General features: G+C 49.5%; 5 protein-coding genes across 5 annotated transcripts; 1 reads left to right on the forward strand and 4 right to left on the reverse strand.

Annotated features, from left to right (window-relative positions):
* Nucleotides 1-1,835: 1,835 nt before the first annotated feature.
* N7462_007771 (EthD domain-containing protein) lies at nt 1,836-2,386 on the forward strand (the record flags this gene model as incomplete). Its single annotated transcript, XM_057079489.1, has 2 exons — nt 1,836-2,021; nt 2,084-2,386. 2 exons carry the CDS (start codon nt 1,836-1,838, stop codon nt 2,384-2,386), a joined length of 489 nt encoding a protein of 162 aa, XP_056932159.1.
* Nucleotides 2,387-2,987: 601 nt separating this feature from the next.
* Nucleotides 2,988-4,013, reverse strand: N7462_007772 (4-hydroxybenzoate octaprenyltransferase; the record flags this gene model as incomplete). Its single annotated transcript, XM_057079490.1, has 1 exon — nt 2,988-4,013. The coding sequence occupies one exon, from the start codon at nt 4,011-4,013 to the stop codon at nt 2,988-2,990; it is 1,026 nt and encodes a 341-aa protein (XP_056932160.1).
* Nucleotides 4,014-5,642: 1,629 nt separating this feature from the next.
* Nucleotides 5,643-7,249, reverse strand: N7462_007773 (FAD-binding oxidoreductase; the record flags this gene model as incomplete). Its single annotated transcript, XM_057079491.1, has 2 exons — nt 5,643-6,899; nt 6,965-7,249. 2 exons carry the CDS (start codon nt 7,247-7,249, stop codon nt 5,643-5,645), a joined length of 1,542 nt encoding a protein of 513 aa, XP_056932161.1.
* Nucleotides 7,250-10,466: 3,217 nt separating this feature from the next.
* N7462_007774 (NmrA-like family protein) lies at nt 10,467-11,369 on the reverse strand (the record flags this gene model as incomplete). The annotated part of the gene is made up of 1 exon (XM_057079492.1): nt 10,467-11,369. The coding sequence occupies one exon, from the start codon at nt 11,367-11,369 to the stop codon at nt 10,467-10,469; it is 903 nt and encodes a 300-aa protein (XP_056932162.1).
* A 698-nt stretch (nt 11,370-12,067) lies between these two features.
* N7462_007775 (uncharacterized protein) lies at nt 12,068-13,102 on the reverse strand (the record flags this gene model as incomplete). Its single annotated transcript, XM_057079493.1, has 1 exon — nt 12,068-13,102. The coding sequence occupies one exon, from the start codon at nt 13,100-13,102 to the stop codon at nt 12,068-12,070; it is 1,035 nt and encodes a 344-aa protein (XP_056932163.1).
* Nucleotides 13,103-14,819: the final 1,717 nt, after the last annotated feature.

A 14,819-nucleotide genomic window follows, 5' to 3' on the forward strand; every position in this document is an offset into this window, starting at 1 on the left:
GATCCGCGGGACTGGCGTACGGAGATAACTTGATCTCCTGATGACGCGGCTGAGGCGTACGGTCCAAGGAGGCCTGAGCCACGACGCTCGACGACAGCCGTATTCGGAGGTAAATCTCGCCGCTGATCACAGTCTCGAATGACTCGGAATCATCCTTCAGTTTAAGACATTGCTCTATGTATACATTAGTATCTGTGGGATCGCGCCTGCGTCTACTTAGGACACCCGCCCCGCTTTCATGATGACTCAGACAGTGGTAACTGCTTTTGCTGCTGGGTGCTGCACTTCGACAGGGGTAATTATCCATACTTCGATAAGCTGATGGTTTGAAATTGCGACAGTGTGACTCTCACATTTTCATCTCGACGACATCGCATACAATAGATGGATCACGCCTCGGGGAGCTGCGCTCATGAGGCATAGTACCATGCCACAGTACGAGGGTGACCAACATAATGACCTTTATATCTTGTTAAGTGTACGCAGATCCATGTGCTCGACATACATCACCAATTTCGCGTTTAATAGAGCCGGACTACTACGAAGAGTCTGAGTTGTGAATTACTGATGTGATCTCATTCTGGGGAAACAGAGGGCATTTGAAATATACTGGAACTTCTGAAATCACAGAAATTAAAGCCTAGTAGCAAAAAAGAAAGGCAAATCAGGAACAAGTTAGCTGCCCAGTGACACCAAATCTATAGTCGCTTTCTTGTTGCCAAGTTGCGAGATGAACTGAACACCCCGGTGATCGCGTAAATGGTCATTTTGAGGAAAGTCGTCAAATATTGGGGGTTTCAAGTTTAGTGTTTGGGATTTTGATGAGTTGTCAATGAGGGAGGCAACTTGAAGAAGAAGCCGACATGGGTTGGTAGAAAGATCAGTTGGTACAATCAACAGCCTATACACAAGAGATGCGCAAGCGACGACTATCCGATGATCATATGTCAGATGATTACTAAAGGAATACCGGCCGCAGAATCACATGAAAATTGAGTAAAATTGGAACTTGGTCGGATTCATGGTAATCGGCTACGAGGCTCGGCATTTGCGTTTCATGCAAGCTTGCACGTATACAGACATGCCTATCTGGGAAGTTGCCTCCAATCTGCCTTGACCTCAGACATGCAGCGTGTGGAGTACAATGGCCTCAGGTAGACTTCTCAGACATTGGATGGAATGAATCGTCAGACAACCAGTAACCACACAAGTGTGAACTGGCTGCTCGACCAAGAATTGAGACAGGAGTGTCCACTATCACGGTGGGCGGGAGGGGCGGGAGTAAATGATCTGGGGATCCGGAAAGTGGGGCTTTGATGGAACTCGTGTACAAGGTGTACCGTATTTCCGTACTGTTACGGTACATACAACGAGGACCCGTACCTCGAACAGCACACCTAATTAGGATGATCGGAAACAAGCCATCATTCGTACTATGTCTTTGTCCCGATAACCTATGCAACAATAAACACGAAAAAGTCCCCCACCCTCCCCCTCCCCTCTGTAACAGTGGAACGTCTCAGACTGCGGCTTTGTGAGGCGCAGTGCCATGTCCATTTTGATTCTATGGACCCCAAAAAAATGTAAGCTGCATCTCAGCTGACAGCTATCAGTGTGGCTATATGCAACTTGCCTGCCTCTGCACCTTTTAGAAAAGGAGCTTTCCCAACAAATTAATCGCGCTCTTTCTTGGTCCACTGTCGTCTCTGTTCCCGTCAGCTCGCCCTGTCCACTGCTTAATCTGTGATTACAATTCCATGCTCCCGCTCGATCACCGCACATAACTACAGTCGGGTGAGAAAGAAGGCTTACTTTTCAAATCAAATACAGTCAAAATGACCCTGCACGGCATGACCTCTGATTCTCCAAGAAAAGCCACGGGCGGTGCTATCAAGTATACAGTGGAGCATCACCGCAAAGATGGCGTATCTGAGGAAGCTTTTATGCATTGGTTCACTAACCAATATCTGCCCCGGGCGGTACCTATCATGAAGAAGCATAATATCTTGAAATATGCAGTAGTAAGTGATGAGAATTCAACTATCTTGACCAGAAGGGCTTACTGACATCATGGGATGGTTAGCAAAAGACAGATACCAAAGTCGGTGCCGCCTTCCAGGCTGAGGTGGATCAAGTGTGGCCGGGTTGGAAGGTGAATGACTGCGATGTCGCATTGGAGTATTGGGTTTATGACTTGGAGAGCATGAAAAATCTTGCGTCGGACCCGGAGTGGATTCAAACGGCCCTTGAAGATGAGAATGACTGGCTTGATCCATCGCGGTCTACTATCCGTATCGGCTATGATACCACATATTTGGAGTCCGGGGCTTTCATGAATATAGGGGCACAAAAGAGAAGAGGTAGGGTCAGCGCTAGCTTTGACTGATTTGCTGATACTGAAACACAATGGTGGTAATCTGTTCCTATTTTCTATTTGCAAGGCATTCAATAAACCATCCTTACAAGGAAAGCAGAAGCGCATAGAAGCGCATTGGTCTTCCTGTAGAGAAATCGCAATTTTCTCAACGGAGAAGAACGGTTTTCCTCGTATGTTTACAGATTGTATATCTCCATGCTCCGCGGATGGTGTTAGGATTCATTCAAGTATCTGTCACCCGCATGCTTATTGATTTGTATTTATATAATTGGTATCTTCATATTGCCTCCAGTATAATGTCTCGTTCATTGGTGATATCTAGACTTGGGAGGCCAATCCAGGCCACTAGGGAGTCGAGGTAAACAAATACCTCCTCCTTTGTCTAAATAAAAAAGATTCCAAGTACTTAATATGGTGTATTGGTCATCCTCTGTATTTTGTATCTCATTTCAACCGAATTGGTAATGATTCCAGCTTTGTCAGAACGCCTTTACGTTCTCTCTCCCTTCTCAATCAATCGATTGAAGCAGATGTCAAATTTTTTGCTTCATACTTCCTACCTCTCTTTAATTCAAGCCCCACAATCAACTACTTGACCTGACAAAATCGGTCAGAATCCGTACTTCTTTGCAAGAAAGTCGGCCAAAAACCCAACGGAGATAGCGGTGCCGACGTAGCCGCTTCCAGGCCCGAACGCCCAAGCGCAGCTATCGCCATCTTCCAAATCAACAACCCAGATCATCCTTGCCAACAGGAGCGCCGTTCCACCGCATGATATAGCGTAGTATGACATGCCGAAATCTGCCAATTGGCCAGCCAACACGAGGAAGTAGACCTGAACGGCAGTCGCTATGTAGCAGGCTGGCTTCGTTCCTTTTCTTCCGAGGCGTACGGCGAGTCCTTTCACGCCAGCTTTCAGGTCATCAAGATAATCCTGGTGAGCGTAAATGGTGTCAAAAATGACAGTCCAGATGATACCAGCAACGTATAGGCATGCCGCTGACTGGGCCAGCGGCGCTTCAACAACCTTGGACACGCGAGCCGAGAAATCCAACGAGGAGTCCAACAGAGGTGCCAGCGGATCCTTTCCGACCATTGCAGTCACTAAAAATATCGCATAAGACAGTCCGAATCCCAGCTCAACTTGGGGGTAGTTTGTGCAGCGCTTCAGGAAGGGATAGATGAAGAGGAGGATGCCATCTACGGCGGCGTGGACCAGCGTCGACTCGCCGAATGGATACAAGATGCAGGCTCCAACGGCAATCTGTACTGCGGTAAAGAAATGCGCCTGCATTGTCGAGACAGCGCCTCGTGGTATGGGGCGCACTCGGCAGCGAGCGACCTGCCGATCGAAGTCCTGATCTAGATTGTCGTTCCATGTGCAGGTGATGCCACGGAAGACGGTAGTCCATAGCCCCAAGTGCGCGGCGAGGTGCACAATGTCTTTTAAGTCAAGGTCACTGGAGAATGGGGGGATGTTGATGGCAAACCCAAGTCCTATCAGGTAGTGCCAATAGAAAGCCCAGAAGCCGGACTGGCGATCGAGACGCATGAGTTCGGCGTAGGGAACCCATGCGTCTGGAATGAAACGAAATACGCCATGGGTTGGCTTGTTGTACCCTTTGACTGCTTCCATGGCGGCAGAGTCAGAGAGACCTTCCGGGCTATGAGAAATGGGAAGATTCGGGGATTTTCAGGTCGCTAATGAAAAAGACAAGTGGTAGTATATGAAATGCCCAGGAGAGCCAATGGCGGGAGAATCAGAAGGGAAAAGGGCTCTCGTGGTAGGAGTGAAGCCTTAAGACCAGAGCTATCATGGCGTTTATCTCTATTATAACATCTTTATCGGCTAAAGACTAGTTCATAGACATTTTCTTGGTGGGGTATTTCCGAGCGCAACAGACGAGGGGATACATGCATGGAGGGGCATACAGCATTAGCTTGGCAGGCTATCCTAAGATTTCAAGTTGCCTTCCGGGCCTTGTCCCGTCTTACCTGCATAGAAACGAGGAGATGATTTTGGTAGGCCAGATGGCCAACCTATTTGTAAAACAATATCGCCTACCACGGCGGCCCGGAGCTGAGATGCTTGGTTGCTTCATGCATGAAAGCAAGGCCACCCGCCATGCTAGAAGACATTAATCGTCACGAAACTAGGTCCTTACATTGAAAAGTTCCCCAATACTAATGCAAAACTATGAACACTTGTTCTGCCCCCCACCCGCCCTTCTAGAGGGTCGCTAATCCCGGGCGGGTGCAACCGGGATTGCGATAATGGGGATTTGATATACGGGTACTAGGCGATACTTCTTCAAAGCGAAATTTGACCTGCAGTGCTCTGCCACATCCGTATATGCAGGTTGGACACGTGGAGATAAGACAAACAGCGACAAGCACAGTTACGCTGATCAGCAGAAGGTTGATACTCCGCCGAGCCGCACTCTGCGCGCTCTGTAAATGTAATACAATATTGGTATTCGTCGTATTCGCCTTCTGCTGATACAGTCGTGGCAGTGCTAGGATGTTGTGTCAATATAGTAGGATACGGTATCGGCTAGGAAAGCTAGGATCCAATGGAACGAGATGCTCAATATAGTGATGTATTGGGTGACCGAACTATCTTAAGTGTGTGGGCGGGGGAATGTCGAATATCCCCTACCTCGCTGTCTAGCGTGTTACGGCGCTAGGTTCCGAGTATACCCGGGATACCATACAAAACACGTAGCAAATCGAGTATCCCTGTAATATCCTGACGCACATGGAGATATGTGGGTCTCGCCCGTATTATGCAGTCTTCCTTCTTGACATGTTGGGCCACATGAACGCAATTCTCCAGCATACGTAGCTGCAGATTCGGACACCCCCGAAAACTAAATTAGACGAAGAGCCGCGCAACCTCCGCATGAGACCTGGAATGGACACCCTACCTCGGAATCCGCGATAATTGACAGCAGAGTCAGGACTAGACTCAAGTACTCTGTAACGGATACGGCGAAGTTGCACCGAACTGCTTCCCTTAATAAGACACATGGACTATCCTGTAAGACTCAGGAACTAACTTGGGTCTCTAGTCGTTGAAAGCCAATCTTCTAGTTTGAAGAACATGTTTTCAGGTTCTTGGCATCGTCGCTGACTAGCCGGCTGATTGGTAGCTAATAATATAGTAAATTGAGATTTGATAATCTATGATCACAACCGTATGCCACAGGACTGAAACTGCCGTCCCGTTTTAAGAAGAATAGAATAGGTCACGCTTTTTCCGACTTTATTTAATAACGATGGGGTTATAGAAGCGGAAGCGATTCTGGGGGTCATACCGAGCCTTGAGGCCCCGCAACCTGTCAAGTCGCCATTTCTCATGGCCGTACCGCTGCTCCAGGGTCTCCAAGCCCATAGCATAGTTGACATAGGCGTTGACGGGGAGGTCCGGCTGGCCGGCGTTCCACTGGTCGCGAACCTCGGCGGCCCAGGCCCAGGCTGCTTTCTCGCGGGCAGTATCACCTTGCGCCGTGACGGTGTCGAAGAGCATTAGGTGCCGGTACGCGCGAAAGGGGTAGGCTGTGCTCGCAGACGGCACGGCCTCGACTCCCTCCGTCGCGTAGCCCTCGTGCATGATGGTCGCGCCGGCTGCGAGCTCTGCGTCTTGGACCGCGCGCTTTTTGAAGCCCTCATAGATGAGGCGCTCGGCCGTCAGGTTGTAGACCCGCAGAAATGCTGTCGATGTCGCGTGCAACTTTCCATGCTCACAGATGGGGTCGTACATGCCGGTGCCCTGCGCAGCGGCAATCTTCGGGTAAGGCACGTCACCAACTACATCGAAGACTGACTCTATAGCGTTGAAGGGAGCGAGAAGTTTCTCTGCCTCCTCGGCATCACCGCGATAGGTAAAAGTCCAAAAGAGAACAGGTTCATCGCTGCTTATAGTGGTGTTCATGGTGAAACTTCCGACTTCAAAGGCCATATTGACGGGAGTCGTGCCGTCGCCATGAAACTGATTGAGAGCATTGAAAACACGCTCCAAATGTTCGCCACGCCAGACGTAGTTGTGGTAGTGCCAGGTCTCGGGACCCCGGGGATAGATATTCATCTCGTAACTCGTCACGATGCCAAAATTGTGACCGGCTCCTTTCATGCCCCAGAGAAGATCACTGTGGCTCGTTGAGTTGACACGAATGCGAGACCCATCGCCCAATACAACGTTAAGCTGCAGGATGTTGTCGGTAATCAAGCCGTACAAGCCTTCAAATCGACCGTGACCACCCCCAAGACCGGCGCCTAGCATCCCAACGCACTCACACCCGCCAGTGGTGGTGACATAGCCCTTGTCCCAAAGATATTCGATGACTGGACCCACAATGGTGCCGCCTCCGAACCAGGCTGACTTCCCACTAGGTTGGATGGTGATGCTGTTGAGCTGCCACATACTTACTTGAATACCATTGAATGAACGAAGACTTGCTGCCAGGCCGTGACCACCATTGAGGGCCAGAAATTCTATACTATTCTCATTGCAGTATTTGACCTTAGGAATCACAGTCAGTACAAAGAATTGATCTTTTTGGAGAGATAGCTTGTCGTAGATCTTACGATTGTTGCAACATCGGATTCGGTTCCAGGTTCGATGACGACTTGAATGTGTGGCTTAAAAGTGTCCTGCCATCTAGAAGTAATATTGGGGAAACGACTATCATTCGGCCCGAAGATGGTGGCTGTTTTGGAGACAAGGGTGCCGAGTTCTTCTTGGACCTGTGCACTAGTCAAGTGACGACGGGTGGTCAAGTGTTTCTCGAAGTATCGGGGGATACTGGCACTCGCTGCGAGAGTCCAGAGGAGCCCAAAGTAACACCATAAAGACAGCATGGAAGCCTTCATTGCGATGTTTGTCTTGGCGATCAACCTTGCAGGAGTGCCAGAACGGTGGGTCGACCGGGGTTACTCGACACGATTGTTTACCGGGCACCGAGATGTCCCTGAGACCTTATATACATGACCTTTGGATCGGGGAGCTACTTGACTCAGTCAGTGATTAGGAATTTACGCGTGCCATCGTGTTCCACCGGCTGTGTATGCCGTAGGAGCAGAATCATCCACCATAGCCACAGAGTCTGTGCTAGGAAAAAGCACCGAACGGGGCGCGAATGGCCTTCCGGCTGACCGCAATATCGGCAGACCAAGCTGAAAGTATAACCTGTTGAAAATGGGGCCCCACTGGGGGGTTGGGGGCGGGTTCGTCATCCAATTCTAGGCAGGCCAGTGTTGAGCACAACTGTCATTCCAGAATACGGAAGCTCAGAAATAGAAACCGAGATTGGGAGCGGATGTAGTTATCGTCGGTTTTGAGAAAGTGGAGAATTAAGAGGGAGCAAATAGTTTGCTCACCTCACCGGATGTAATTCGCATTAAATTAATAGAACTATGGCAACGGAAATTTTATCCCTGGTGGAAACGTACCTGGCAGGAAAGCGGACAGTCGCCAAGGGGGGAAAGGAGCATGGAAAATTCAGGAACGATGCAATCTCGATCTGGGATCGAATGAATCGACTGATCGAAACAAGAAAATGGAGAACACCTGTTCTTGATGGGGCCAAAAGCATTAACAATAAGCAATAAAAAACTTGCCATTTCTCGTAATCCGACGTTACTTTGCATGAATACGAGCTTTGGTTATTATCAGACAGATTCGGGCGCACGGTTACTTGGCTGATACGGACCGAGAGACCATGTCTAAGTGGGCCTCGATTCTGCACCCCCGTTCCCAATCGCGTTTAATTGGAATCCATAGGAGATGTTTTTATGCAGCTTCGCGTCGAATGTCTATAAATGGTAGGTGGAGTATGCCTTTTTGGTCCCCGATCCAGCTGGCAGCAGGCTGCATGGCCACGCGGTTCTGATAAGCAGAGGAAGTAAGCACCTGATTCCCTTGAATACTTCCTATTCATTTTCGAATACTGCTCAAGCTACGATCTTACGCATGAGCTATCATCTTGCACCTGGACTGCCGCCACGTGTTTTAGCCGGGAGATCTGCAAGGCATCCGACCCGTCGGACTGGTCCCAGGGCTCATTGGCAAACTCCGATGAGGCTTAAAGAGGAAGACTTCCTCAACGGTATAGAGATCGGGAAATTACCGAGATACCGGCAGTTATATGCGGCATGGGTTGGGCATGAAGTGGGAGGCTATTGGCGCTCTTCGTCTATTTAGCAAAAAAACGCTCCGTTCCATACTATTCTTAGTTATATGACCTGTCAACCTGAAGCTCGAGTTAGCAGGATGGTTGGGTTTTTTCCAATCATAGCCCTTTACAGACCAACCCATAATCACCGTAGAAATATTTTTAATCCTCTACGCGATAAAGAAGGAATTTCTGTGCCTATCAATATCACCCAGAAAAACCCATGGGACCTTCCGCTTTGCATGCCCCGATGTGGCTATGATCTGCTCATATAGTGACTCCCGTGTATCTCTGAATTTGATGGGGTAAGGCTTCTAAGCATCTAAATGACTTTTTTGGAAGACGCGCCCGGAGGAGGGGGTTGTATTTGTCGACATTTTTCCGCGGGAATGTAATTCTTCTCATGGCCCTATTGATCATTTAGTATCTTGATTTTCATCCAATAATTTTGTAAATAGGAATTCACAGCTCAAAGCTACTGTAGAAAGTCTTTTTGGATATCATCTATGAAAAAGTTTATCACTAATAGTTTGGAAAATCTCGATGCAATGCGGTGGTGATCTTACCTATTGCACGATATTGTGAAGCTTCTGGAAGAATTGTTGAGCTTCTGAAAGAAAAGGAAACATTCTTCAAGCTTAAGAGAGCCAGGAAGATAACAAGTCATACCTGAGAAGGGACCAAGGTAGATCCTGTGAGGATGGAGGAGATACCTCATCTGAACTTGCCGTCGATGAGATATTCAACTATGATATTACCATACTACGCAACCATCTAATGATTTTGATCTGGAAGAACACTACGATTGTCGCAATACATCGGCTAGTACAGCTCACGATACACACAAGGCTGGAGAATTCATGGCTAACTCGAGAAATGGAAGAGGCAATCCATACACAATTTTTACTCCGAACTTCCGACTGGTAAATTCGCAAAGTGGGAAGTCTTTTAGTCCCTTTTTCCACAAGTCAAATCAGCGTTATTACAGGGACCTAAATCCCAAAAATCCGAACAACAGTGGGCTACTGGGCTTTTGAGAGGCGCGTGGTATTCCGGAGACATTTTGCATATCATGGAAGCAAGGGAAATGGTATCAAGGTCAAGAGAGTGCCGGTTGAAGATTACTGGGAGCGAGAACGACGAAACGCTTGATAGCAATTAACTTAAGCAGTAATCTATCGAGAGGCAGAACAGTGGCAGGAGGCAGAGCAGCTCGGCATTCAGTTTATGGAGACTCGCAAGATGATGAAGCTCGTGCCGACCATCAAGACGCACTAAAGATCACGACGAACCTGGCGCTCACTTTGGCATCTACCGGTCGGCATTCTGAAGCGATACATCTGCTTAGCACCTGTGTTTCCAAGAAGCGACAAATCTTCGGTCCTACCCATACTGACGAAGTGTCCTATTCGAACAGTCTGTTGAAGGAAAGCTTAGACTTTGGCTGTCCAAACATGATCAATATGTGTTTTTTATCTATGGTGCACTGCATTGCTGTCACCGTTGATTTCAATTAGTGATCATTTATAAAAAAGATCTGTCTGTCCTCTGCTGTGCTACTCGGCTTGTATATTTATCCTTTTAAGAATCATACTTGGTAGAATTGGGGAAATCGCCCTTGTGTGTATACTACTGCATTCAACAAAGGGTGTTTCAACTTAGGGTTTCCACAGTGATTCTTCGGCGTAAAATCTAGCATGGATTTCGAATCTAGATGTATTGATTATTGCTCAATTATTGAAGAAAACTTGCTCCATTTCATGATGTGTAGAACTTTTTGTCAAGTAGAATCAAGGCTTCCGGTGAGCGCCAGCCAAGTATACTTCAGGAAACCCCAAGATTTCTTTCTCTGGGAGGCAATGCTGCTGACGTGGGCCCTTCAGTAGAAATATGACAATGAGCTGGTATATGCAAACCTAAAATTTCGTCTTGTTTTCCTCCATCCATTGTTGGAACGACCGTGGATTCTTGCCAGTATATTTCAACACAGTCCCTGCAGCTTTCGCCGCGGCCGGGTGTCGGAACTCATACCCTGCGTCGTCCGTTATGTACTTGATATACCAGTTCGCAAAGATCTCTTCAGCCCCAACTTTCATATTCTCCAACGCGCTCTCTCGAGAAATTTGGGTCACCTTGACATCTTTGCCCAGGACCCTCGAGACAACGGCGATGGCGTCCTGGAATGTCATTGGCTCGGCTCCCAACATCAGAACAGGGTTCTCCTTGATGCCATGAGACAGGATCATCCCGCACACTTGACCAATGTCCTCCGGCGCGATCCAATCGTGTTCCCCACCAGGATTGGGATGGTGCACTTCTCCCATCAGGATGCCCTCTCTCAGCCAGAGAATATTGCTAGCAAAGTAGGCCGGTCGGACAGCTGCATAGTGATCTTTGCCAAACACCTTTTCCAGCGAGATCTCAACTTGCGCAGGAAACCACGCGGCGTATTCATCTGGTGTTCGATTTTGCGGGCTATCACCCACTGTGTAGCTGCTCAGCAGCACAACGGACTCGATTCCCGCTTCCTTTAGCGCCATGATGCTATCATACAGACCATTACTTTCGGAGTTTCCTGTGCAAGCATAGATAAAGGCAGCTTTGGCCCCACTCTGTCGAACGGCGGTGTCGATGGTCTCAGGCTTTGTAAGGTCCGCCTGGACTCGCTCCGCAACAATGCCTTTGAGTCTCGGGATAGTTTTTGAGGTATCGCGCATGGCCAGAGTCACTTTTGCCCCTTGTTGGTAGGCCGCCAGGGCCGTCGCAGAGCCAATATCGCCAGCTGCACCAAATACAATCACGTTTGCGGAGGCTGCCATTCTGATATATAGGCTTTGGGAGGGGAGAATATTCGATCCGTATGTGAATTTGTATGATTCGTATGTTTCGTGGGCCCTAGAGCTACACAGGGGACATATACAGTGTTGTGCGGTAGGACCGATGAGTAGTCAAGGTCCTTAAATAGCATGCACATAGGCGGGGTTTTTTATTCATTTGTGCGAGACGTCACGCTGCAGCTCGGTCGCGGGATTGTTCAGATTTATCCAGTCTATTGGCTACCGATGCTGCATATTGCATTAGAAACAAGGCTGGAAAGGCGCGGCACGATCAGTGGTGGGCACACCACATTAGCACAAAGCGAGGCGAATCAACCAACCTAATGGATTACCTACTTTATAGCATAAACTTCGTTGATGTCAATAAGGCAGTGGACTTAATATCGGTTACATGTGATCATCGAATAATGTACAAATAGATGAGTATTCAAGTGATGCTGTAGAGCATGAGATCTCTAGCATTAAATATGTAATGTCATTGACTGAACGGGGAAAAAAAAGTAATTGTGGAAGACAGGAAGACAGTCACTTCTGTCATTAGAAATTCATACAATAAACCCAATATATGCACAAGAATTGTTGTGGGGGGTATTCACACAAGGCTCCCAAACGCTATCCATTGCTGCGTAAACGAAGGCCTCCTGATTTAGACAAGCAGAAAAAAAGGTTGCTTATCTAAATTACAGGTTCTTGCCAAGGGTGGCAACAACGGCACCGACGGGGACACCGACAGAGGGGAGGCCGAGACCAGTGACAAGAGCGGCGACCTCAGGAGAAAGCTGGATCAGGAGCTTGGAGGAGTCATCGCCAGTGACGATCAGGAGCTGCTCAACGGGGGTGGAGATGTCGGTGAGGAGGTCGCCAACGTTGCCAGCAGTCTTGATAACGGAGCCAACGGAGCCACCGATGGAGGTCAGACCGAGGCCGTCAACGAGAGCGGCAACCTCAGGAGAAAGCTTGATCAGGAGCTGCTTGGCGTTGGGGCCAGTGACAGTCAGGATGTTCTTGACCTCGGGGGCAAGGTCCTGGACGATCTCACCGGCGGCGGGGACGTTGTCGCGCTTGAGGGAGGTACCGAGAGTAGCAACGATAGTGCCGACCGGGACACCCACGGTGGGGAGACCAAGGCCGGAAACGAGGCCAGCGACCTCGGGGGAGAGGGAAACCAGGAGGGCACCGACATCAGCGCCAACAACAGTGACAAGGCCGTCAACGTGAGGGCCGAGGCCAGTGACAAGGTCACCTAGGGAGGAAGCAGAGGCAACGATGGAGCCGAGAGGGACACCAAGACCAGGGAGGCCCAGACCAGAGACGAGGGCAGTGACCTCAGGGGACAGCTCGAGGAGCAGGGTCTGGACGTTGGGGCCGGTGATGGTCAGAACATTGTTGAGCTCGGGGCCCAGGTTCTGGACAAGGTGGCCGTTCTGGGCAATGGGGGTGTTGCCGCTCTTGCCGGTGGAGGAGGAGCCCAGGTTCAGCAGGGAAGTGAGGTCAGCCAGCTTGGAGACAACGGGCAGGTTGCTCAGGTCGAGCTCCTTGGTGATGTCACCCAGGTTGAGGGTGTTGGAAATGCCATCAAGACCCAGGATGCTGGTCAGGTCAGTCAGACCAGAGAGACCGGACAGGCCGGACAGGTTGGACAGGACAGGCAGGCCAGCGGGGGCGGCGGAGGCGTAAGCCGCGATGGTGAGGAGAGTAGCAAAGGAAACCTTCATTGTGATGGTATCAAGATGTTGGATATTTTAAAAGAATGACTGGAGTCGGAATGATCCAAGGGAGTAGTGAGGGAATGACTGAGGTGTGGAAAGAAGAAGGTTTACGGAGTGCAGCTGGTACTGGCTTTATACTGAGGCCAAGCACCCTTCTCACCATCATCCAACTTTCCCTGATGACTGACTTTTGTCTCTCCATATTGCAACATCTAGCAAGTGCTGACCAATAGACCCATCTGCCAATCTGCCCCGGCGGGTCGGCTCCGTATCAAGGGAGTCGAACAAGTAATATTACGGCTAGTCGGCTTCTCACTTTTTTGAAGCTACGAGTGGAACTCCAGCGTGTCAAGCCTAATCCGGTTTGCTGGGAGGGTCCTGGAATGCCCAGAATGGAGTCTTTGTGGGCTCTCTAGGCCCAGGGTCTTTCCATGAAAAGCTCTCATGACAGATAGGGATAGGCAGAAGGGATATGGTGCTATCTCTTCCTGGAATCTGCATTCCTCATGGGATGGGCATATGTGGGTATAAACGGGAACTGCGATACCAGCCCTGCCACCATGAATCTCAGTAAAGAATAGTATCGGCGGAAAATCATCGAAACCTAATCACTGCATCGTCGGATGGCACGCATCACTGCTTTGGGATCATCGAGCTAGAGATCATCGGATGCCCGCTCCATACTGAAGGCGATGCAAGCATGCAAATTATGATCTGCAGATATATCCTCAAGGTGGATGTTGTTTAAGGTTTATCATCATTCGATCGTGCGGTATGGCTGGCTAGCGCGAGCTTATATGGGCCTAGCACCGCCGAATATCTCCGTCCCAGCAGTCGATGGTGCCGCCGATCTCGAGCTTGGGCCAGACTCGCGGCGCCATCGTGGGAGCTCCGCCCGTCCGGCAATAAATAAATAACACAATTTTGAGTCAATTGTCGGGTATGACTTTGTGATAATTGGCTGCGAGGTGGGGAGCAACCGGGCTCCTCTGTTGGTTTTCACAGGCCTCATTAGCGGGATACATCGGGATGTACAATCGATAGGCGTCATCATCAAGTATTCGGTGTACTATATTTTCAAAGTTCTGAGACAAGAAGTCAGGGAGGGACATGAAGAGATCGTCGCTTGGTGGCGTCCACTGGGGGCAATGAAATGCCGAGCAAGAGACGGTGGTTGAGTGGTTAAGGTTGATGCCAACACGCCGAAAAGAGCCAGGGGAACCGCGTCCGCACCAATGGGCGCACACGTGGGCCCTCGTGACTCCACCGCGGCCCACCCCAGCTCAGCATTCAGGGACCTCCCAACACCCACAGCGCCTAGAAAAAGTCCCTGTACTCCGTACTTGCCCCAGAAGGCCCTGAAAATCCGTGGCGAATCCCTGAGGTTGTCTCGGAAATGGTCAGCACGATAACCCCATTCGCCTTGGTGGGCTAAGTATCTAACCAAACTTCCTCCTTTCCCCTAATCATTATTTGATCTTGTTTTCCAGATCGTATTTCGCCCACTCCCACTTGCAGCACCATAGATGCCCCCGAAGGCCACCTGCCCGGCAGTCCTATGGCTCATTTGCCCGAAGCTTCGGGGGAAGCCACCTGCATCATGGCTGGCGGTGATGGTACACTATAAACAGAGTTTTGATTGGTTGACATTATCGTTCAATAGTCTTAGCAGACATCCACCCTCTAGAGGTACGGGGAAGGATACCCGGCAAGCCATAATGCA

The sequence above is a fragment of the Penicillium macrosclerotiorum genome (genome assembly GCF_028827735.1).
Source record: "Penicillium macrosclerotiorum strain IBT 26536 chromosome Unknown utg000007l_segment0_segment0, whole genome shotgun sequence".
Lineage (NCBI taxonomy): Eukaryota > Fungi > Ascomycota > Eurotiomycetes > Eurotiales > Aspergillaceae > Penicillium > Penicillium macrosclerotiorum.